Raw genomic sequence first — 24,287 nt, forward strand, 5'->3', positions numbered from 1 at the left:
ATTTCATAAAGTGTGAAATTCTTGTACTTAATGTTATCAATAGTATTTAGTAATTAAATTAAGCAAATAGACTTGATCCCAAAAGTGCTACAATTTCCCATCAAGTTTTCTACAGAACAGTAAAGACAGCAAGTATGTTTTCTTCTTAAGTGGGACTGGAGTTTGAACTAAAGGCTTCACACTTGCAAAGTAGGCACTTTCCAGTCCATTTTGCTCTGGTTATTTTGGAGATGGGGTCTTGTGAACTATTTGCCCGAGCTGGCCTCAAATCACGGTTCTCCCCCATCTTAACCTCTAAGTAGCTAGAATTATAGGCATGAGCCACCAGCTCCTGGCAAGTAGGTTTTCTTTATACTTTCCTATCAAGAATCCCTTGCCAGAAGTTCAGCCACTACATTTAGTTATAGTGGGGAAACAGAACTATCCAGGACAGGATTTTATAGCAAAGAGCCTCTGGAAGGTCACTCTTACTGTTCTATTGGCATTTCCTCAACTGCTGCCATTCTTTCTCCTATTAGTCTAACAATTGCTAAGGTGCAAAGTTTTCAGGTTTGTTTGTGTGTACATAAAGATGAGAAGGAAGCAAAGAAATGAAAACACATGATAATGAATAGATTGATGTCATTTCCTTTACTACTTTTTTTTTTTTTTAACTCCCCCTGGGCACTGTGGCCTGAAATCAGGGCCTCACACTTAGGAGGTAGGCACTCTACCTACCACCTGAGCCACTCCACCAGCCCCTGTTTGTGCCAGATATGTTCAAGATAGGGTCTCAAGAACTATTTCCCCAGGCTAGCCATGAACCATGATCCTCCTGATCTCTGCCTCCTGAGCAGCTAGGATTACAGGCCCTTTTACCACTCTTAAAGTTAATCAAATAATTTTAAAACACTGTTCAATAGAATGAGGGTGGTACCACTTGTTAAATCCTAAGTAAACAGATTCCTTCTGTAATGTCCCTGATAGCACAGTGTGCATGAATAACCTCCTGGCCAGTCTCGAGGTTCATAGTAAAGAATCTCGTTTTCCACACATACGATACGGCCTGAAACTACAGCTTCAACCCTGAAGACTGCTTTCCTGTTTTCATTACAGGGCTAATAAACCAACAGAATCAACAATACAATGGGTGATGCTCAATTTGTGGCTACTGGGGAACGCTGCTCAACAGATCACAAATCTGTGCCCACACCAGTCCTGGAGTGTATGTGTTACCACTCTTTCCCCTGGATTCCTAACTTGACTTTGGTCAAAGCTGATGTAAATAGCAACAGAAATTAGCAATAGATTCTCAGAAGAAAAAGCCCAGGGAGTCAAAGGACACAGGTGCTACCAGCAGTGCTCCCAGAGCCCCTAGAGACTTCAGCAGAGGCAGTGGCAGCCCAGGCACCTGCTCCTTTAGCTGAGCACCTTCCAGGTATCCAGTGCCTGGGAGGCCTTTCCCCTGCAAATGTGCTTATGCTTGGGTCAAAATTTCAAGGGTTCCAAAGAAGGAGAGGGTAATGGGGGAAAAACTCTCTGGAAACTCCCCCAAAACCAGTGGCATGTACAGTTCCCTGGAATTGCCAATGCAACAGAAGCATCCTTATTTATCATATCACAGCATCACCATGCACACACTGTGGACACAAAGTTCTTTACTGTTGATTCAAATCTTAGGAGGGCAAGAAAACTCCTTGCAGGCAACTGCCCCCAAACCTGACCCCACACGGTCACCAAGCATCAACTGCACTGGGGATGATGAGTCTTCATCTGAAACTGTGCTATGAATCATGCTTTTAATCACAATTAACATTTTTACAAACTTGTTCTTATTTCATCCTTTAGTTTCTCACCTGAGGGCGTAACAGTGCATCAAGCTTCAATACACAAACAAGTAGGGAGCAGTGGGTTAGCTGTACACTTCAGAACCTCAAATGTGTCCACCTTCCCTTGACTCACTTATACCTGACAGATGCTTAACAAATGAGTGTTTACTGAGCACCAAGTATCCTGGGCCCTGGGGAACACAGCAATGAACAAATGACGAGGCCCGTGCACTTATACTGAATTAAAAGTCTGGAAAGAGCAGAACACAGAAGTTAGCCCAGTGGAAAGGTTAAAGTAAGAGCCGGGACTATTCTATACCAGACATGATGTGGAGGCCCATGTGGCCAGAGGTTATAGGGGAAGAGTAGCACAAATGAGGCTGCACAAAAGGCCCATAAGCTACTTACTGTAAGGGGAGTGCACTTTACTAAGAGCAATGAAATTCACTAAGGGTAGGAGGTAGATTCATGGTGTTTGACAAACGGTTACAGAGCACCTATCAAGTACCAGACTTCTATTCTGACAATCTCTGAGGTGGAAAGGAGAGCCTTGGCATCTAACTCCCTCCCTCCTTTATAGGTACAGAGAGCATGTGCATTACTAAGGAACTTCAAAGCCAACTGTGGTGTGTGCCTGTTGTCATAGTGCTTGGGAGGGTGAAGCAGGAGATCATGAGTTTGAGGCCAGCATAAGCTACAGACCAAGAGCCTGCCTCAAAAACAAAAATAAAAACAAGCCAGACACCGGTGGCTCATGCCTGTTACTAGGGAGCAGAAATCAGAAGGATTGAGGGTCAAGGCCAGCTGAGGCAAATACTTCCAGTTGCAGAGACCCTATCTTAAATACCCAACACAAAACAGGGCTGACAGAATGGCTCAGGATGAAGAGTTCCTAACTAGGAAGCATGAGGCCCTGAGGTCAAATCCCCAGTACCACCAAAAAAAAAAAAAAAGACGAAAAAAATTTTTTAAACTTCAGGACCCCAGGCATTATCATCACCATGACTCTGCTTGGGAGATAAAGAAATTCCTGTGCATCCAACCACCACCAAGGATGAGCACAACCAATAAGCTCAAGGAATAAAGAAACTGTCTTCAAGAATTTGTTTAGTGCAGCACTAGTGGCTCACACCTGTAATCCTAATTACTCAGGAGGCAGAAATCAGGAGGATCGTGGTTTAAAGCCAGCCCCGGGCAAATAGTTCACAAGACCCTATCTTGAAAAAAACCCATCACAAATAAGATCTGGTAGAGTGGCTCAAGTGGCAGACCACCTGCCTAGCAAGAGTGAGGCCCTGAGTTCAAACCCCAGTGCCACAAAAAGAATTTGTTTAATCTGTTGCTGTCTTAAATGTCTACAACTAAAATATATCTACTATAATTCCCAGCGATTAAAGACAATTATTGAACTGATCCTCAATTAGACACATCTGTCCAGCAGTATAAAGTCATTGGGCTGAGGTAGCATGCAAAAGGCCCTTGGGTTTGATTCCCAGCATTAAAATCACTCACTGTATCCCCAAATCTAGCCTGTTTTAGGGGTATAACATACTGTGATTCTTAGCTGTAAGAAAATAGTCAAATCAGACAAATGCAAAGTAACTTTTTATTCTAATTCTCAATATATAAGTTTACCCAAGCACCTGCCTAGAATCCCTGATATTATTCCTCACACTTAGATAAATACATGTGCAGTTCAGCTAATACCAGGAAAAAAACGTCCAAAGGCCAGATTTTACCAGGTCAGTTACAGGAGTCCAGCAGGCCTTTAGATTTTTCTATTTCTCCTTCTTTCACATTCTCCTGATTTTCTAATGATGCTAGGAAGAGAAAAAATAAAACTCCTGTGATTACACCACACCCCTTAGCCATCAAGGGACCATCTCAGCAGCCTGTTTCTCATCACTACGTGTTGCTCTGTGCCTCTATCACGGACAAGGGAAAACAGATAGAATGTTCTGGTGAATAAAGAATCACAAACTCAAAAACAAATTAAAAAATTTTTTAAAAATCACAAGACCAAAAATAAACAAATCCCACAGTACCAGGCTCCAAGTCAGAGCTCAGGGTTTTACGATAGCCACCACTTAATTATTAAGCAGCAAATGCAACGAGGGCTGGCTAAGGGAGAGTCCCAAGTACAATTTACTTTTCTCTGGCTTCAAATTCATCAGGTTCTTTTGTTTCCATGTGGTAAAAAATGAGCTCAGCAACTCACTATGTTCGTCACCTATATTTCCCAAATCTCTTCTTATAGTTAATCTGGAAACTGTGCAGAAACCAAAAACTTGGCATCCCACCACCAGCACTGTCTTTTTTTGGAGGGTGTTTGAACTCAGGGCCTCACCCCTGCTAGGCAGGCGCTCTACCACTTAAGCCACTCCCCCAGCCCTTTCTGTGTTGGGTATTTTTGAGACAGGGTCTTGAGAGCTATTTGCCAGGGCTGACCTTGAACAGCGATCCTACTGATTTCTACCTTGTGGGTAGCTAGGATTACTGGCATCAGGCTCCTAGCCCACACACAAACTTTTAGAAAAGTGCATAAAATGTTAAAAACTTGAGTTATATTTCCATCCTACTGAACAAAATAATCAACAGACCAGACACATCAAAGAAGGTATGGGAAGGTCCTCTTTCATCAGAAGGTCACAAGACTCTTCAAACACTAGGAACATTTAACGGAATCTGTGGAGCATTTCAAGTTTGGCAAAGTAACCACTTTAAAGACAAAGAATCTAAAATCAAGAAACCAGCACCAAACTTAAATCTAGACAAGAGAAAACAAAACAAAACACCCTTTACTCCAGGAGGCTAGGGATGTCGCTCGGTAGTAGAGAGCTTGCCTGGCATGATGACCGGGGCCCTGGGTTCCATCCCCAGCACTGCAAAAAAAAAAAAGGGGGGGGGTTGGGGGGAGTCTTTATTCCAGCCATCTCAAATCTCAGATCAGGGTTGAAAATGTGGTTGAGCACCTGCCTAGCAATAGTGAAGCACTAAGTTCAAACCCCAGTGCCAACAAAAAAAATTGATGGAAAAAAAAAAGGACACTATCAAGAGGGTAAAAAAGACAAACCAAAGGAATGGGAGAAAATATTTAAAATCATGTATCTGATAAGAGTTTAGTATTACTCAAAACCAAATTCAACTCAAATTTAAAATAGCCAAAGAGTCTTTTCTGGAAAGTAGGAGGGCAGCCTGTATGTGCAAATGTGCTTGGCGTCACTAGTCCTCAGTGCAACGGGACCGAAATGCAGTCCAACTCACAGCCACTAGAGGACTCTAATAATTTTTTTAAATGACCATAAGTTGGGGACTTATTGCTTAATAGGAACAGAGTTTCTGTTTGGGGTGATGAGAAATTTTAGAGATAAAAAACACTGAAAAATAAAATTTTAAAAACCCTGTATTTTAAAAATGAAAGAAAAATTCTGAAAATGGTAATGAATGCTTAACATAATGAATGTTAATTAGATTTATTTATTTTGGGGAGGCAGTACTGGGGCTTGAACTCAGGGTCTCACACTAGCAAGGCAGGTCCTCTCCTCTATCACTTGATCCACTATTTTGTGTTGTGTATTTTTCAAGATGGGGTCTCTCGAAGTATTTGCCAAGGCTGGCCTCAAGTGGAGATCCTCCTGATCTCTGCCTCACAAGTAGCTAGGGTTATAGGTGTGAGCCAGTGGCACAATTCTGTGCTTTCTTACACTCCACACCTTCTGCACAACTCCCAAGGCTATTAGCCATCATCATTAGCAGTCATAATTAGGTCTAGGCCACTCCCTGCCTCAAGAGCTGTTCATAACAGATGCAGGAACCTAAGGCACCTCAGAAAAACTGATAGATCCCTTCTGGTGGCTGTGAAGTCCCTGGGCATCTGTCACTTGGAAAGAAGGAGGAACAATACCCAGGGGAGAATTGCTTATTCAAACTAACAAAAGGAGGGGAAGGGGAAGAAGGGAATCTGAGAAGAGACAGCACTCTGAATTATTTAATGTGACACCCATGCTTGGGAAAACACTGACTGCATGGGATGGAGGAGTCTGAATGCACCTCAGTGTAAAGCCACCATAGAAAAAGAATTACTGGGTCAAAAAGCAATATTCATTTTCACTTAACATCCAACTACCCAGAAGACTGGAGGAACGAGTCTAGGGACGTATTTCATGTTTAAAAGCTAAAGTGTGAAGCCAGAAGAAAGGACTGCCTTTGCACATTAAAACCTAAAAGGACTATCAAGGACTAAAAGGCCCAGAGAGAAGGAAAAAAGGGGGAAATGCTCAAACGTCTTCAAGATGGTCCCAGACAGTTCTTTGCGTTTTTTTCCCTTTGATCAAGGCAACATGCCATTTCTTCTTTCCCTCTCTTTGCAACAATGATTTCAAAGGCAGTCTTCGATGTAGACATTCCAAGTCTTCTGTTCCTAGGTCAATGTCGAAAACAACAGTATGCACCCAAAGAGTAAAACTGCCCTCTAAGAAGTACTCACAAACCCCACACTGGGAAATCAGACCTTTAAAACTTGGGGATTTGGGGACTAGGGTGCAGCTCGGCAGAAGAGCACTTGCCTAACATGTGTGAGGAACTGGGCTCCATCCACAGCACCACAAAAAAGGAGGACAGGGGAGGAAATATTTATTTGACAAAAGAAGGCACTGTTCCTCCTACCTGAAGACTCAATTCACACTGCTCCCAATCATGTAACCTGAGATCAGAAAGGGCCCCTGGAATCAGTGCTACAGTCCAGGTTCCAGAGGTCACAGATGAGAAAACTGAAGGAAGTCTCACATCTAATTACTGGCAACGTCAGACTGGAGCCTGATGCTAACTCAGCTGAACACCAGCATTACAGCAAGACAATGCGGCCTACAGTAAGAAGTGGAAAGCATACAGAGCTCCGTGCCACGCTTTGTGCGGAGCCCTTTTCCATGCACATCCTGCTTAATTCTCAGACACTCCTCCATCTGCCCACTTGTTCAGTTCTGACTGGAACCTAGGTGGGGCTCATTTCTTGGCAAATGCTCACTCCTATTCCACAACCCTTACCATGGGCCCACAGGGTCCTATCCAGTCCCCTACCTTTCTGGACTCATCTCCTACCACGGGCTCCTCACTCAACAATCCAGCCAGCCTTCACCCAAGCTCATCCCTGCTTCAAGGCCTGTACATGCACTGGTGCCGTCCACCTGCAACCACCCCCACACACGCACCTGTGAATGACAGCTCCATCCCCTACAGTCAGGTTGCTTCTTCAGAGAGGCTTTCCAAGTCATTGCCAAGAACATCTAAAATTACCTTGTATACAGTTGTCTCCCCATCAGAATAAAAGCACAAGGACAAAACCCTCCCACCAGAATGAGCACCATGATGGCAGAAAGGTTCTGCCTTAATGGCTTCTAGATACCCAATACCCAAAAGTGTACCTGGCCTAGCTGAGTGGAAAAGCACCTGCCTAGCAAGCATAAAGCCCTGAGTTCAAACCCTAGTAATGCCTAAATAAAAAAATAAATATTCAAACCAAAAGTGTGCCTATCAAGATGAGGTGCCAAAAAAGTATTTCTTCAATAAATGAACAAATGCTTCTCTAAGCTGGGTGCCAGTAGCTCATACCTATAATCCTAGTTACTCAAGAGGCAGAGACCAGGAGGATCAAGGTTTGAAGCCAGTCTAGGCAAACAGTTTGTGACACCTTATCTTGAAAATACCCATTACAAAAAAAAAAGGGGCTTGGTGGAGTGGCTTAAGGTATAGGACCTGGGTTCAAAGCCCCAGTACCACCAAAAAAAAAAAAAGTCTCTCTAGCTGCCTCCTTCCTGGGTCTGATCCCCCATCTCATTAAGGGCCAATGAGTGCCACACAATTTACCATCAATTATACACTATCTTCTATTTCTATTTCCTGCCTTTCAGCCATACTCTATGTGCCTTAGGGCTATTTTAATAATTCTCAGCTTTGACAAGTTAGTGACACAACCTATCAACTGAAAGCAGCAGTCGTAATTTAGAATTCAAAGAACCACAGCTGGAAACGTGACAGACACTCAAATGTCAGATTATTGCCCCACAGATCTTAATTCCTTCAGTTTTCTCACAATGGTGCACAAAAACACACATGGTATGCCAGTGCACCTTCCCAGCCGGCTGGCGTAGGCCGCCTCCTCCCTTCCCCGAAGGGAGCCCACCCAACCTGCTGGCTTCCGATTAGCCTTTATCTCCCCACAGAGAACCCCACAGCACTCCATCCCACTCACGGTTTGCCTGCTGTCAGTCTGTGTCTGTGGTATAGCTGCATGTGCCCGATGCGGCTTCCATGGTGTTTCGAAAGAGCCCCAAACTGAGAGAACAGAAGTCAGCCACATTTTGGCTTCTGCTGCTTTGGAGTTCCACTGTCCCGAAGGGCTGCAAGGAGGCATGGCAAGAGAGCCCTCCTTCCTAGTGAGGATGATTTGCTGCTCTCACTAGCCTGTCCAGCTCAGGAATGAAGAACAGTCAGAATGGAGGAGGAGTCACCGGTGACTACAGCACCCAGGTCCTACAACAGTAACAGCTACTGTCTCAACTGCTGCTTCCAAAGATTGTACAGTACTAGCCTGTTTCCACTGCTGAGAAAAATCCAACTCCAAACCCAAGACCTTGCTTCCAATACAACAAAACTGCAGAGGACATAAGCCATCACCAAAGTCCTGTTCAACCGTGGTGCTGTTCAGTTTTGTACAACTGAACTGTTCTCCAAAGACAGATTCCTTCTAGGAAGGGATGCAGGCCATCATACCCAAAGCTTGGGGGGTGGGGGGATGGAGAGAAAAGAAGGTATCCTTAACAGTACAAGGAGTTTTAATTTTCTAAGGTGAGCCAGTCCACATTTCCCCACAGGTACTTCAATGTAGGTAAATCCCAAGCACCGAATGCACAGAGAGCGTCTTAATGGGAGGAACAACAAGCTATACTTGACTGAAGAAATCTAAAAATGTGCAGTGGCTTTTAGAGAAACTATCTGATTATATAAAATGTGCCTTCTCTGAATCTCAAGTCCAATATTTATACAGAGCTAGAGGAATTACCAACCTCTATATACTAAAACAATTCATTAGCTTTATTGTGACATGTTTGTTAAAAACACTCACTAAAAGTTTGATTCAGATATAGTTCTAGTCTTTCAAACAGCTTTGGCTTTATTTTTGTTTGGCGGCACCAGGGTTTGGACTCAGGACCTCATGCTTGCTAGACAGGGCTGTTACTACTACTTGAGCCACTCCACCAGCCCTTTTTTTGTGATGGATTTTTTCAAAATAGGTCTCGTGAACTATTTGCCTGAGCTGGTTTTGAACAGCGATCTTCTTGATCTCTGCCTCCTGAGTAGCTCGGATTACAGGAGTGAGCCACCAGCACCCAGCTGTTTTTGTTTCTTTAAAAAGTATCAGATTATTAAAAAAAAAAAAATCAAGTGACTTGTTCAAGGTCATTTGTTCAGATCAGGTGGGATGAGAGTGAATGGTTCCTTCCCAGCACTCCAGAGGCTGGGGCAGGAGGTTCCAGATCAGTCTGTCTCAAAAAAAACCAGCAAACAAAAAAGGAATAAATGCTTCCTGCCTTCCAAACACTAGTCATATATCAAACTTTTCTTGGAACTAAACAGGCCAAAATGGAAAAATCATTCCCTATTTCCTTTCTTCAGCTATCAAAGAAGAGAAAAATTAGTTAAAATGGTAGAATAGAACTTAAAATAATAAAATTTCAGTAATGCATCAACTAACCCTTAACATGCACAGGTACGTCTCTCAAAACCATTTAGCTTTGAACAATCTGCAAAAATCAGTAACCGCCATACAACCATGCCGTATGATGGTACCATAAACTTATTAAGATGTTTTAAAATCAACACTTTATATGTATTATTTATAAACAGCTCACTTCTACTATCTTTTAAGAGACCTAGTCAGTCAGGAATGCTAGAAGTACTCTGAGCTCTAAGTTAAAGGGTCATAAATAAGTTCAAAATTTTCTTCAAAGCACTGAAAGGAATAATGCAGGTAAAACAAATGATTAAAGAAATGAGAATGGGGGCCGAGGCGTGGCTCAAGTAGAGTACCTACTTAGCAAGCTCCAGGCCCTGAGTTCAAACCCCAGTACTGACAAGAATCACACAGGCTACAGGGGAAGAGGGCTGGAAAGGAGCACCTACACATTTTCACACACCTTAGCAGCTTACTCTTCCTTTTTCAAATCCACCATCTTTCATACTTTCAGCCCCATCTTTTTAATTTATCTTCAGAATGCTTTAAAATGCTACTTCTGAATTAGTAACAAAAATAAAACCTCCAATTTGGCCATTTTTTAAAAAATATTAACTGAATTGGGATGGGGATATTACAGTGGCTAAGAGTACTTGGTATTTTTTGTAAACACACTAGAGTCGTATTTAGGAATTTTCCTACTACCCAACTTTCTAGGTCAGATGGTCCCATTTCACAGATGACCCTCAAGTCCACAAGAATTTCCCTGTGCTCTCAGATAATGGATCACCAATATTAAGAACGAGCAGAACTCAAAAATACTAAGTTAATGACTAGGTTGAAATCTTGCCAGGTTATATTATACATGAAAACTTTAAAACACTAGAATGAACTGATTCTTAGTTCAAATCCATGCCTATCCATTCTGAATGGAGCTGTGTAACACTCCTGGCATGACAATTTCCTTAGCGCTTACGCACATGGCCACACAGCATTCAAAGCAAATCAAAAGCAAGGACTGGAAAAAATTAAACCTCGGAGGAAATGCAAGTCTGACACTTTCCATTGTGACAGAAAACAGAGTTGTCATTATTTGGAAATGTAGTAGATGGAACTACAGTTGATATACAACTCCTTTTGCCCTACAAAGACAGCATTTCATAAGGTTCAACTAAATGTTACTTTCTAAGCTCATTTTAATAACTCTCTTAAATAAAGGCTTCATATTACAAGACACACAAAACCTTATACTCGCTAGATTGCCTTAACCTTTGGAAAATTCTGAAGCTGGCCATTTGAAAAATTAAGTTCATCAACAAGAAAGGCAAGATAAATAAAACTGCCAGCAATTAAATATAACTGTGGTTGTGTGAACCTAAGACTCCTCCACATCCTTTTTACCTTCCTCTTTTTTTCTTTTTGGCATTGTTAGGGACCAGGGCCTTGCATACACAAGGCAGCCCCTATACCACTGAGCCACATCCGCAGGCCTACTGTTCCTCTTTCCCATAACAGAACTAGACTCCTCAAGGGACCTGCTCTTTCAAACACTTCTATCTAAGAGGATACTAATGAAAGCTGAAGCATTTTACCTTGTCCACTGATAGAGGACTCTAAGCATGATAATAGCATGTCATTTTATCCAGGGGTTCCAATGACCTAAAATCTACTATTCACGAATCTGAATTAAATGAGCAGGTTTCATTTCTATTGCAGATCTGGCTTCTAACTTTCCTAGTCCAAAGTGATTATCATTCCAGTGGGAAGTATTTCTCCATTTAGATAGAGCTGATTTAGGAACCCAGGTGAGAAACACTGTCACTTTTACAAAAGGAGAAAAAAGATATTATACCTCTAGTTCCATCATTTCACATCCATTTTTAAGACTCTAATACACAATATGCTAATGAGCTGTTTTCAAAATTAATTCCACTAATTAGTTATCTATTCTTGTGCTGTCAGACTCCTATCCTTCTACCATCTACTAATCAAATCCAAAGCTACATATTCTGCCTCCCTAGAGAGAAGTGTTTCCTTCCCTAAGGCAGTTGGGGCAATTCAACTTGTAGTACCAAACATCACTAAACAAACCATCAAGTGAAATACGCTTCAAGCATGTGGTTGATGCCTGTAATCCTAGCTACTCAGGAGGCAGAGTTCCAAGCTAGCCCTGGCAAATAGTTCTAGAGACCCTATCTTGAAAAACCCATCACAAAAAAAGGGCTGGTGGAGTGACTCAAGTGGTAGAGCACCTGCCTAGCAAGTGTTAAAAAGCCCAGCGTTCAGATAAAAAAAGAAAAAAAAAAGCCCTGAGTTCAAAAGCCCAGTACTACCAAAAACAATGTATGTCTCTCTTTCTCTCTCTCTCTCTCTGTATATATGTATGTACATATATACACACATAAATGCTTCAAGAGTAAGCAGGACAGAATCACCTGCTCTATCTGGAAATTTCTCTGTTCTGCCAGTTCAGTGTTGCCAGGTCATCAGAGAATGGCACTAGTTACTACTACAATTGCGAAAGGCATTTCCCTACAGCTGAACCACATCCCTTTCCAAACATCTAAATAATCCAAACTTTCACAGCAGAATTCATTCTCCCTACCACACCCCCAACAGCATCTTCTGCTCCATGGTGATGTCAAGTCAGGCAAACACATTCCTTAAATCTTCCACCTACTCCCTTCTTTCCTGAAAGTTGCATTCACAGTAATAACTGCTTTTACTTATTTATTTGAAAACTATGCATCAGCTATAGTTGTAAGCACTTAAATGAGCACTTGTCTACTTTGTCCTTAAAAACTCAGGAGATTGGAATTCACACTCCCATTTTACAGACAAGAAAGATGAGGTTTAGGAACCTACCCAAGGTCATACAGGATAGGATTTAGAATCCAGTTTGACCCCTCTACCCTTAACCCTCATGCGTTCTTTCTTCTCATCTGTCCTAAATGTCTGTCTGCTCTTGAGGTCTTACAAAGTCTGTGTCTGGGGACAGCTGACTTCCTCCGAGGCTGTCTTCCCTTTAAAGGGTAAGCCTCTGAGAGGAATCGCTACCCATTCTCTCGTTGGTCTCCAGGCCCACCACACACACCTGACACCATTTCCCAAAGGCCCTCGCCTCGTCACAGCCCTTCCTCTAGGGCCAATTCAAACTTCCCCCTGTCCCCAGGGCAGGTCCCATCCGATATAGAAGAGCCACCACAAGGCCAAGAAGGGCACAAATGGAAAAAAAGGAGGGGGGCAGACCGATGGCACCTCTTCCTTCCCAGGTCCCGGATTCCAGAGGAAACCACGGCAGAGGACAGGAGGGCTTGGGAGGAGGGGGCGGAGGTGACAAGGGTGCGCCCTTGGGGGAGGGGGGAGGGAGGAGGCGCGGGACGCCGGTTGTTAGGGGACTGGACCTCGGTGGGCCTCGGTGCGGGGAGGGGGCCATGCGGCGGGGCGCCAGCCGGAGAAAGCGGGGACCGGAGTGGATGCAGCAGGGGAAGTGGCGGGGAGAAAGGGCAGGAGGGGCTCCCGGAGCAGGAAACGGCGGAGTCACGGGAGGGGAAGGATGGATGCGGATGGGAAGGTGGGGCGCCGGGGACCCGCGCGGGGGCTGGGGAGGACCCGGGGGCGGGGTGGAGCGCAAAGCGGGGTTCCCGGCAGGCGGCCGCGGCGGAAAGGCGTGGGGAGGCGCCGGCGGCTGGCGAGGATGGCCCGGGCGCGGGCGGGCCGAGGCCGGCGGGCGCGGAGGCCGGGCCGGGGCCCTCAGGGACGGCGGGCGAGAGGAGGCGGGGGGTCCCCGACTCCCTTCCTACCTATGCCGGGCGCCACATAGACGAAGTAGAGCAGCGAGGACGAGAGCGAGAAGAAGAAGAGCGCGGCGAGCAGCGAGCGGCGCGGCAGCCGCAGCAGCCCCCGGCGGGCGCGCATGCTGCAGCCGGGCGGCCGCTCGAGGGCAGGGCCGGGCCCGCTCCCGTTCGCCGCCGCCGCCGCCGCCGCCGCCGCCTGGGCCCCGACCGCCGCCTCCCGGGCCTCGCGGGCCGCCGCCGCCGCCGCCTCGCCGCTCCCTGCCGCCGGCCGCCGCGGGCCGGGCCACATGAAGCGGGCGGGGGCCGGCGGCCCGAGGAGCGCAGGGGCGGGGGCGGGGCGGGCGGGGCGCGGGGCGGGGCTTGCACCCCGGGCACCGTCGCGAAAGACCCGCGCGCGCACGCTCCGCGCTAGACCCCCCAGCGTGGCTGCTGCGGCGGCTCAGCGTCCCGCAGGGAACGTCGCCAAATGGCGACAGCCCCTCTCTCCCGGCGTGGCCACCGCCCAGAATTGCGGGGAGCGGCTCTCGAGCGCTGGTGGGCTCAGCTCTCGGTCGCCCTAAACGAGGTGTGGGGGGGAGGGAAATGGGACGCCAAGGGGCCATCTACAAAGTCTGACCTGTCTCGTAGCCCGCCCGGCAGAAGAGCGAGGATTGTTAAATCTTGGGGACTCAGCCTGGAATGCACCTTCGTTCACTCATTCATTCATTCATTCATTCAATTCATCATTTACTTATTGAATGCCAGTTATGGTTGTTGGCACTGGGGATGCTACAGAGAACAACGCAGATAAAACTGTCTCCATGGAACTTGCATGTGGAGAAGAAAGAAATCAATTAATAATATCAGGTACTGAGAACAGGTATGAACACAATTTAAAAGAAAAAAAACAGGAGAATGTTTTGGACACAGGCTAGAGGGGTCAAAGAAGGTTCCCAGAGCAGGTGATGTAAGCTGAGACACAAAAGGGTAAGAGCCAGCTGTAGAGTAAGCTGGAGAAAGAGAAACTACCCTGAGGGAACAGCAGGAACAAAGGCCCTGAGGTAGGCACCCTCTGTCTCTGTCACCAAATTGAATCCAAGACCAGGTAGATAAAATCCAGTGAAGAAGGGAGAGCTCTAGGCAGGTCGGAGTCCTACTGAGCAAGGAAGAGCATTGTCAGAGTGAGCACATGCTAAGAGACACTGGCTTTACTTACCTACTAAATGCCCCCAGCAGTCCTGAATGGGTGCTCTTATTATTTCTATAGTACAGATGAGAAAACATGTTTCTAGAAAAAGCAAGTCGCCCAAGCCTTGCAGAAAGGGCTCAAATCAAACCACTAAGTTGTAACTTGCCCAGTAACATCCTGTCTGATCTGAATAGACAACAGCAGAGAGGCCTTCACACATCTAGACTGCACCGGTGACCAGTCTCTGCTAGTCTCACATCTGAAATAACAAGGTTCCAAAATTAATTGATTTTTTTTTTTTTGAGACGGGTCTCACTATGTAGCCCAGACTAGCCCTAGCCTTGAACTCTAACTTCTCCTGCCTCAGTCCCCCTAGTGCTGGGATTACAAGTGGATATACTCCATCTCTCTCTCTCTCTCTCTCTCTCTTTCTCTGTGTCTCTGTCTTTCCCTCCCTTTTTTCCTCCCTCCTTGATGGTGCTGGCACCCAGGGCCTTCTGTATACTCATTAAGTGCTCTACCACTGAGCCATACCCCTAGCCCCAATCTGATTTTTTTTTTTGGCAGGGGGCAAGACAGAACAAGACCAAAAGATGCCAGGGTTCCCTACCTCAGACTCCTCCCTCCACACCCCTGTTTCATCTGCAAGTTATATTTCAGACTCACTGGGCCATTCAGTCAAACTGTGTTCCCTGAGATGGCTTCACATGCATTTCTTTGTTCCCTGTTGTCTCAGGTCAGAGCAGAAACTGTGAGGACAGGGATTTCTCTTTGTTTTCCACATGTCCTAGCACGTAGCTCAGTGGCCAGTGGGTGCTCACTAATCGTTGGAGTCAGAAAGAGCACATGTGCAGTGGACACCTGCTGGGCCTGGCAGGAGCAGAGGGGATGAAGAGGGGGCTGCTGCAGCCCAGTGGCAGGACCTCAGGAATGTGAGTAATCCAGAACAGTGCAATGAAGGCAGGACTCTGTGTGGCCCTCTTGAGAAAAGGTGTCCTGCTAAATTCTAGGTGGCTTTGAAGGGCTGGTAAGACAGGTCCACTGGAGCAGAGAGCAGCTACTGTCTTCAAGGAAAAGGAAAAGCAGAGGCTAAGACTGACCTGTCTGACCCTGCAGGGCCCTGGGGTCCGGCAGATCTGGTGAGCAACCTGTCCTGCCTCTTCCTTGCCTGCCCCCTTCATCTTGACAAACTTCTGTAAAAATGGAGATGACACAGTTCCTTCCCCCGGGGAAGGTGTAGCAAGTGCTCAATCAAGGAGAGCCATTACTGATCTTTCAGCTTTTCCTGTGAGTCATAGGGAGCTCTTAAAGGTTCAAGACTAAGGGAGTAGCCTAAAGAAAAGGAGGCTGGCCCAAGTCAAGCACATAAAGAAAAGGAACACAGCCTGAAGTAAAACTCATAGGCAACACGGTGCCCTGTTCACCACTTCAGTCTCCTAAGGAAGGTTCCAGACACCTGCCCTGAGAGAGCCATTATGCAATCAATAAACATTCCACAGAAAGGTAACATCCCAGAGCCCAGAGGGCAGTGAGCACCTGCAGGCACTGAGAAACCCAGGTTCCATTGAGGGCTTCCACCTCCAGAAACTTCTGTGGGCTGAGTTTTGGCTGCCTGCAAGGTTCACCCTGGGAACCTTCAACCAAGCTGAGAGCCCTGGACCATTCCTTCTACCACATAACCACCGTGTCTCACTGGGCAGCTGAGTTTAAGAGCTGGAAGAAAACTCCCCCAACACCTTTGGGCCCAAGATGAACATGTAGCATGTACAAAAAAGAAAACTTTGCTCTAAGCTATAGGGGCTGTTTGTTACTACAGCAGAACCCAGCCTATCCTAACTGATGATGAATATAGCTCTTCAACTTGCTTCCTCTGACATCATTTCTAGACGATGTATCCATGATACATGGAACTCCAGTTTATTCATTTTCGTATTTGTATAGTATTTCATGGTATAATTGGGCTATGCTTTTTAAAATTCTTTTTCCTGGCAATGTCTATAAATTATTTCCAACTTTTTGCTCTGACTGGTCCATAGATCTTTATCTACAATTGAAAATCCAGAAAGCCTTATAAACTTAAGGCTGTTCCACAATTTATTTGGCACCAAGATCTGACCCAAGTAGACAGAAAGCTATTTATAATCTTAATTCTACTTAATGTGAATATTCTTATGTTCCACTGAGGAAATATTTAGATGTTTGCTTACAGGGTTTGCTTACAGCTCTATCAGGGGGAATAATATTGAGTGAATGCACCATGTTCACTTTTTTTTTTTTGTGGTACTGGGACTTGAACTCAGAGCCTATACCTTGAGCCACTCCACCAGCCATTGTTGGAAAGGGTTTTTTAAAATAGAGTCTTCATGAATTGTTTGCCCAGGCTGACCTTGAACAGTGATTGTCCTGATCTCTGCCTCCTGAGTAGCTAGGATTACAGGCCTGAGGCACTCGTACCTGGCCACTTTCAATATTCTCAAATTTTATTTTTTAACGGTACTGAATTTTGAACTCAGGGCTTTATGCTTGCTAGGTAGGAACACTACCGCTTTTGCCCATCCCCCAACCCTTTTATGCTTGAGTTATTTTTTTTGATAGGGCCTTGCAGTTTTGTCTGGGGCCAGTCTTGGATGGCAATCCTCCTCCCTATGCTACCCAGCAGCTGAGATTATAGATGCATGCCATCACACCCAGCTTGTTGATTGAAATGGGGTGTCAATAACTTTTTGCTTGAGCTGGTCTTGAACCACAATCCTCTCAATCTCTGCCTCCCCAGTAGCTGGGATTACAGGTATGTACCACCACACCCAGTTCCAAATTTCTAAATTTCAAAACATGCTTGGTTATAAAGGATTTGAATAAAAGGTAGGGGTCCAGGACAAACACCGCTGCAGTGAACATCTGTGGCAGAATGTATTTTCTGAAAATGGGCTCAACAATCTTTCCCAATCCCACATGCTTCTGAAACTTTCCCTAACTCCCCTCTCTTTGAGTCTGGATGAGATTGTGGAACCTTGTTTCTACAGAGGATGTTTTTCTGCAGTCAAAAGACTAATTCACCTCCTTTCCAAGTTCTTCCACATCTTTCCTGACCTGGGCAGGAAGGCATGAGGCGTGGGAGTGTTGCCTGAGAAAATGGATTCTCTCATTCCATCAATATTTATCAAGGACCAAACTAGGTACCAGACATTTTCCTAGATGCCAAGAGATGTCCATTGATTGAACTTTTGGGGCTATGCAGCATCCACTCGGCTGACTTCTGCAATAGCCCTAATGTCTTCCTCCCCTGGCTTTCCGTCTCTGTGCTCCAGTGAGCTTGCCAACTCTCCTGCCACCTCATCAGTGAGCCAGTCGGGCTGTGGGACATGATAATCCTTTGGAAACAGCAACTGGTTCGGGGTGGGCAGACCCATCAGAGCTAATGTGACTCAAACTAGACTTCCTCGTGCTTTTGGACAAGCAGCTGTCTCTTCCATGCTTGATAGGAACATGAAAACTAGAATGCCAGAGCCACAGTGACCATGAACCTGAGAGCAAAGCCTGCAGGCACACAACCAAGGGAAACTGAGTCCTGGTGTCTGACAAGTCCCAAACCCACCCAATCCTGACCTACCCCACCCCAACTGTGTAGTTACTGAGAGGTGTGTGGGGGGTTGTTTGTTTTCAATAGAAGCATATACATACAGAAAAATGTACCTATCTCAAGTGTAAAGCTCACTACATTTTTGCAAACTGAAGGTACCCACTTAACCCACGCTTAGATAAAAAACTAGAACCTCGTGGGCACTCACGTGTCGACATGGAGGCGCAGGGTACATACAAGACTACACCTGCCTCCTTTTGCTCATCAGCACGTTTGTGAGATTCATCTATACTGATGAGTAGGGTTTTAGGTCATGCATTTTCATTGCTGAATAGTATTCCACGTTGCATGAATATGGCCCACTTAATTATCCAGTCTGCTGTTATCAAGCATCTGGATAGTTTCCAAGTAGAGGCTGCTAAGAATAACGCTGCTGTAAGCTCTAATTCAGTGGCCCTCATGCTAGTAAACCACTCTCTTGACATAGCGCAGTAGTCAGGACTTTCAACTCAAACTGGCTTAAGCAAAGGGGGAAATTTGATGGCTCCAGTGATGACAGTGGCTGCAGGCATGGATGGATCTGGGGCTCAGCATATTCTGTTTCTCTTGATGTCTTAGCTCTGCTTTCATCTGTGTTGGCTTCATCAGATTCACCTGCAGGAGGTTCTCTGCTGCTCCAGGCTTCTGTCCCACAACTAAGTTACTCAGCCAGAAAAGGAGTTTTATAATAAAGTGTCATTGGCCAGGCCTCAGTCACGTGTCCCTTCTTGAACCAATCACTGGGGTTGGAGTATGCAGATTGATCAAATCTGGTCATGTGCCCACTGTTGGAACACATGGCTGATAGTGGGGAAGAAAGGAAGCTCCCCAAAGGGAAATCAAGGCACAGTGCTCAAGTGGAATGACTGGGCAGGAGGAAACAGCAGACATCTGTGAGCTACACTGAGCTGTCTTTCTGCCTCATGCCTTTATAGCCTACATACACACCAGGCAGTAGTTTTCCACGATGAAAACGATTTCTCGCAGGATTTGGAGTCTGTGTTCTTGGATGGATGCCCTCAGCCTCCATTCACTTTCCTTTTCCACTTCAAGGGGCTCAAAAACTTTTAAATGGCAACACAACTCTCATGCAGCTGGAAGGCCAGCGGGAGGTGACATTCTGCAGTGAGATGCACTTGTATGAGGTCCTTGGGGTGGAAGAGAGGCACATGGGGTGGAGTCTGCTGTCCTGTCCCCAGTGTGGAGGACAGTAGGGTGGGCAGGATGACAGGGCATCAGCAGCTTTTTGACCTTGAGTACAGCCACCAGCGACTTCCACTCTTCCAACCCTCCTGACGGTCAAGCCATCGTCTATGCCCCTGTAATTTAATAACATTTAATAATTTCATAATTTAAATTTAATAATTAAAAAAAAAAGAATTTAACCTTTTTTGCCTAATATACCTGGAATGGTTTTCAGTTCCTAAAGCAGAGCTGGTGGAGTGACTGAAGTGGTAGAGCATCTGCCTAGCAAGTAATGAGGCCCTGAGTTCAAATCCCGGCACCACCAATAAATAAATGTAGTCCTTGAATCAAATCCTGACAGACAGCATTCTGTTATGCAGGACCTGGAAGGGTAGCTCAGTGGAGAGAGCTTGCCTAGCACGTGCAAGGCCCTGGGCTCCAACCCCAACACCCTCCCGCCCACCACCCTCCAGAACCTCCTGTGTAGAGTAATTACAGACACCTCTGTTAGAGCAGTTGCCACCGCGTTATCTGTGCAGTTGCACACACATGCACACATGCATTTAAGCAAACACTTCGTGCACAGTCTTCGCCCCCCCAACTGTCTCAGCACTTTATGAACAGGTACCTAATCCCCCCAACAGCATCATGAGGGAGGGGTTTTTTCTACCCTCACAGGAGAGGAAACTGAAGTCTAGAAGGATTGAGGAAACCGCCCAAGGTCACACACCTACCTGACTTTTCATCGCCATGTGCAGTTATGGCTCGGTGTCACTGGTCCTTAAGGGCAAGGATGCTTTCTTCTTTAGCCTGTGCCCCCCAGTGTCTAAAGCAGAGCCCAGTATATGCAGATGTTCAGTAAATATTGGTTAGATGAATGAATGAAGGGAGGAAGGAACTGTTTATGATTTCAACTGAGTCTGCTGTGAGAAAAAAGAATACCAAAAACAATCCAGACATTAAGACAAAAATTTCAGGCTATTTTCCCCACTCCAGCATTGGGAAGTGAACCTCTTTTGTAAAGAGCAGAGAGTAAATAGTTTTGGTTTTACAAGCTGTGTAATGTCTGTCATAACCATTTAATTCTATTCTTGCGGCACAAAAGCAGCTGTGGACAGAATGTGAACAAATGTGTGTGACTGTGTTCCAATAAAACTTTATTTACTAAGACCCACAGTGGCCCAGATTTGACCCAGAGGTGGAGTGTTTGCTGATTCTTGCACTAGAGAATGAGTCTTTTTTTTTTTTTTTCCTGATTTTGAACTTGGGGCCTACACCTTAAACCACTTCACCAGCCCTTTTTTATGAAGGTTTTTCTCAAGATAGGGTCTCATGAACTGTTTGCCCAGGCTGGCTTTGAACCAGGATCCTCCTGATCTCTGCCTTCTAAGTAGCTAGGACTACAGGTATGAGTCACCTTACTGGCAAGAGAATGATTCTTTATTTCATCAGGGTTTGCTATACATAATTTCACTTAGTTAAATCAATTTTCTGTTTTGTTTTGAAAAGTTATTTTTTATAATCTATCACCCTTCAGATTATTCTATTTACTTCACTTAGCAGACTAAGCTTAAAACATAATTTTCATCATGTCATCCTTTCACCTTCTAAATTTTGATGGTTCTCTGTAGCCATAGAAACAAGCCCAACCTCTCTTGGCCTTAAGACCCTCAGTGATCTGGCCATGACTCTTTTATCCCCCCATTTCCCTCCAAACATGTAATGGGCACATAGAGCAAACATTTCAAGATTTCATGAGGAATGTGATTGGTAACATCCCATGATTTTACACCTCGGTGGTTCCTCCAGCCCACCATGATTTCACACGAAGGGTTCAGTTAATGTTCCCAGTCCACATAGATAAGGAAGCTCAGAGAAGCAAAGAGGTTTTGCAAACACTCAGAGACTTTATTCAGAGGCAAGTGGTCTACAAACAGTTCATAATCCAAGCCACAAGAAGGGGCTTTGTATATGATTCTATATATGTAAGAGTGTTCCTCCAAAATCATCCATAATTTAATCACAAGAAGAAACAGAGCCAGGTGCTGATCTCTCACTCTTATAATCCTAGCTCCTTGGGAGGCTGAGATCCAGAGGATAGAGGTTTGAGGCCAGCCTGTGCAAATAGTTCAAGAGACCCCATCTCCAAAATAATCACAGAAAAATAGACTGGAGGTATGGCTCGAGCAGCAGAGCACCTGCTTTGCAATCTCAAAGCCCGGAGTTCAAATCCCAGTCCCACCAAAAGAAGGAGGAGGAGGAGGAGACTCAGAGTGCATGTGGTGACATACACCTGTAATCCCAGCATTTTGGAGGCTGAGGCAGGAGGCTCATAAATTTGAGCTATGTAGCATGACCTATCTCAAAAACAAATAAAAAGGGAAAAGTTGTTCTAGCACCCCCAAATTCAGTAAGTTCTGAAATGTTCTGTAAACATTCATGACATCATTCCCATGAGGAGGGCTTATAAACATGACCATTTCGTCACTCTGAAGATAGAAGTGATCTGTACAGACCTTTTGTAAAAGCAGCTCTGACAACATGCCTTGCACATGTTGTCATGCCGGTTCTGTGAGTGGAGAGGGCTCTTCAAACCGTGAATGGTTCTTCACTGGGCAGCAGGGTTGGGGGGTCATTTCCCTGATTAGCCAAGAGCGAGGGCTCCATGGTGCTATGCATAGGACACTGCGTGTAATTATTGACACTGCAGATAGCAGGCTGCTCTGGACATATTCCTGGATTTCACTCGGAGAAGCAAGTAGTGAGGACAGGCTGGGATACTACACACTATTCAACTTCCTGCAAATACCCCACGTCTGCAAGGTAGGAAGGGGCTCAGACCACATTCAACATTTTACACAAATGAAGAGGTCCAGGAAGTACCTTGCTTCTGCCAAGAGGAGGAAGCATGTCTGGTCCCGTCCGTGATGCTATAGAACGAGGGCTGCTTTAGAAGCTGCCCACAATCTCAAACATGGAGGGGCTTGACAAGAGTTTGGGAATCCCTTGGGCTGAGGAAGGCAAGTTAGAGGCCCCCAATGGCACCAGAAGCCAGGCCCAGGCCCTGCAGGACATTGCAAGTGCATATGACAATGTCTGAGATCCCAAACAATGACTCCAAAATAGGAAAGGCAACTGCAGCATTGAATTTGAGCAATAAATTCCAAAGCGGGGGAAGGAAATACCCCGTCTCTCAAGAGATGGTCAGAGCTCCAATGTCACCCACTGACTGGAGCACAGGCCACGCATGTCAGCAACAGCAGAAGCCAGATAGCCAGATTCATTATGCTGTGACAGGTGTCAGATGGAGTCAGATAGTGTCAGGTGCTCAAGAAGGAGGACAGCTGTTTGGCTTCTCTCCTCTACCACTCTCCCCCAAGGGTCCCAAAAGTTCCGGGGAGGGCTTTGAGTCAGGCAGAATTGGGAGCCAGAATGGGGAGCCATGGCCACAACTCAGCCCCAAGGTCACAGGAAGAAATGAGGGCTGTCAATCAAAGACAGAGAAAACAGAAGTCTATGGTCTTAACACCCCAGAGACCAGCCATGATCAGTCAGCCCCCACAATGGCCATACTTCTGGCCTTAGGTAGAGGTTTGTGAGGGAAGAATTTCCTTTCCTCTACCTTCTTAGATTCTTTGACTGGGGCCCCATAAACTAGACTGCTTGATGATGGGTCGAGTAGCAGAACAAACGGAAGTCCATTTCCATGCGATGAGTGACCCCATAACAGATAGGTGGAATCTAGGCTTAAATACCATCATGGGCTAAATGACAAAGGGGCTTGAGGGTTCCTGGGTAGGGGAGACCAGTTACATGACGGTGACTGGAAAAGTACAGTACCTCAGAGTGGCTTAGTACAGTTGGTCATACAGAACAAATACAAACTTCCTTAATGTAAATTTCCTTTACAAAAGGAAAACAGGGCCCTCTTTTTAGAGCTGGTTCTCAAGGGCCTTTAACTCAAAATAACCCACATGGCGCCCAACACTGGTGGCTCACGCCTGTAATCCCAGCTGCTTGGGAGGCTGAGATCCAGAGGCTGAGAGGTTCAAGGCCAGCCTGAGCAATTAGCTCGAGACCCCTCCCCCCATCTCCAAAATGACCAGAGCAAAAAAGGACTGGGGATATGGCTCAAGCTTTAAACCACCTGCTTTGTACGTGTGAAGCCCTGAGTTCAAACCCCAGTCCCACAAAAATAAATAAACAAAAAATAATCCACATGACAGAAAGGAACATTTTCAGATATCCAAGTACCCTGTAGGAACCAGGGCCTCGCACATGTTAAGCAAGTGCTCTACCACTGAGCTGTATTTCCAGCCCAAGAAAGGAACTTCTTAAACCAGGCACAAAAAGCACAAACTATCAAGAGAATATTAATATGTTTGACATCCACACCAAAATCTAATATTCCTGCATAACAAAAGGTCTTGCCAAAGGAAAAGGTAAATGACAAGCAGGGGGAAGATATTCAAACCACTAGAACAAAGGAGGTAAATCCAAAATTTATTAAGAGCTCACCCAGAAAATCAGGGAAATATGATACCCCAATGAAATGCAGGTTTGCCTCCAGAAAAAGACAGAAATTCACTTCTAGAAACGTGCTGAAAAGAGCTCTGGCCAAGGGAGCAAAAGGAGCTGCACAGAAGGGTGCTCACATGCAGGCCACCAGTGGCTCACGCCTGTAATCTAAGCTACTCAGGAGGCAGAGATCAGGGGGATCGAGGTTCAAAGCCAGCCTGGGTAAATAGTTCAAGAGACAATGTCTCGAAAAAACCCTTCACAAAAAAAGGGCTGGTGGAGTGGCTCAAGGTAAAGGGCCTGAGTACTGGAAAAAAAAAAAAGGGTGGTCACTGCAGCATGGGGCATAGCAGTGAAAGTCACAAGCAATTCAAATTCCATTGTTACAGGTGAATAACATGTTTGGTCACGTGATGGCACATGATGCAGCCGTTAAAATGACCTAGAGCTCTTCCAAGTGTTA

General features: G+C 45.6%; 1 protein-coding gene across 1 annotated transcript in view; it reads right to left on the reverse strand.

The window, feature by feature from the left end:
• The window catches only part of B4galt5 (beta-1,4-galactosyltransferase 5), a 67,190-nt gene extending 53,705 nt beyond the window's left edge, over positions 1–13,485 (reverse strand). The window contains exon 1 of the mRNA XM_020169921.2: positions 13,341–13,485. Coding sequence (XP_020025510.1) covers positions 13,341–13,455 — 115 coding nt within the window. The 5' untranslated portion in view covers positions 13,456–13,485. The remainder of the gene's footprint in view (positions 1–13,340) is intronic.
• Positions 13,486–24,287: the final 10,802 nt, after the last annotated feature.

Source organism: Castor canadensis, chromosome 5 (genome assembly GCF_047511655.1).
Source record: "Castor canadensis chromosome 5, mCasCan1.hap1v2, whole genome shotgun sequence".
Taxonomy (NCBI): Eukaryota; Metazoa; Chordata; class Mammalia; order Rodentia; family Castoridae; genus Castor; species Castor canadensis.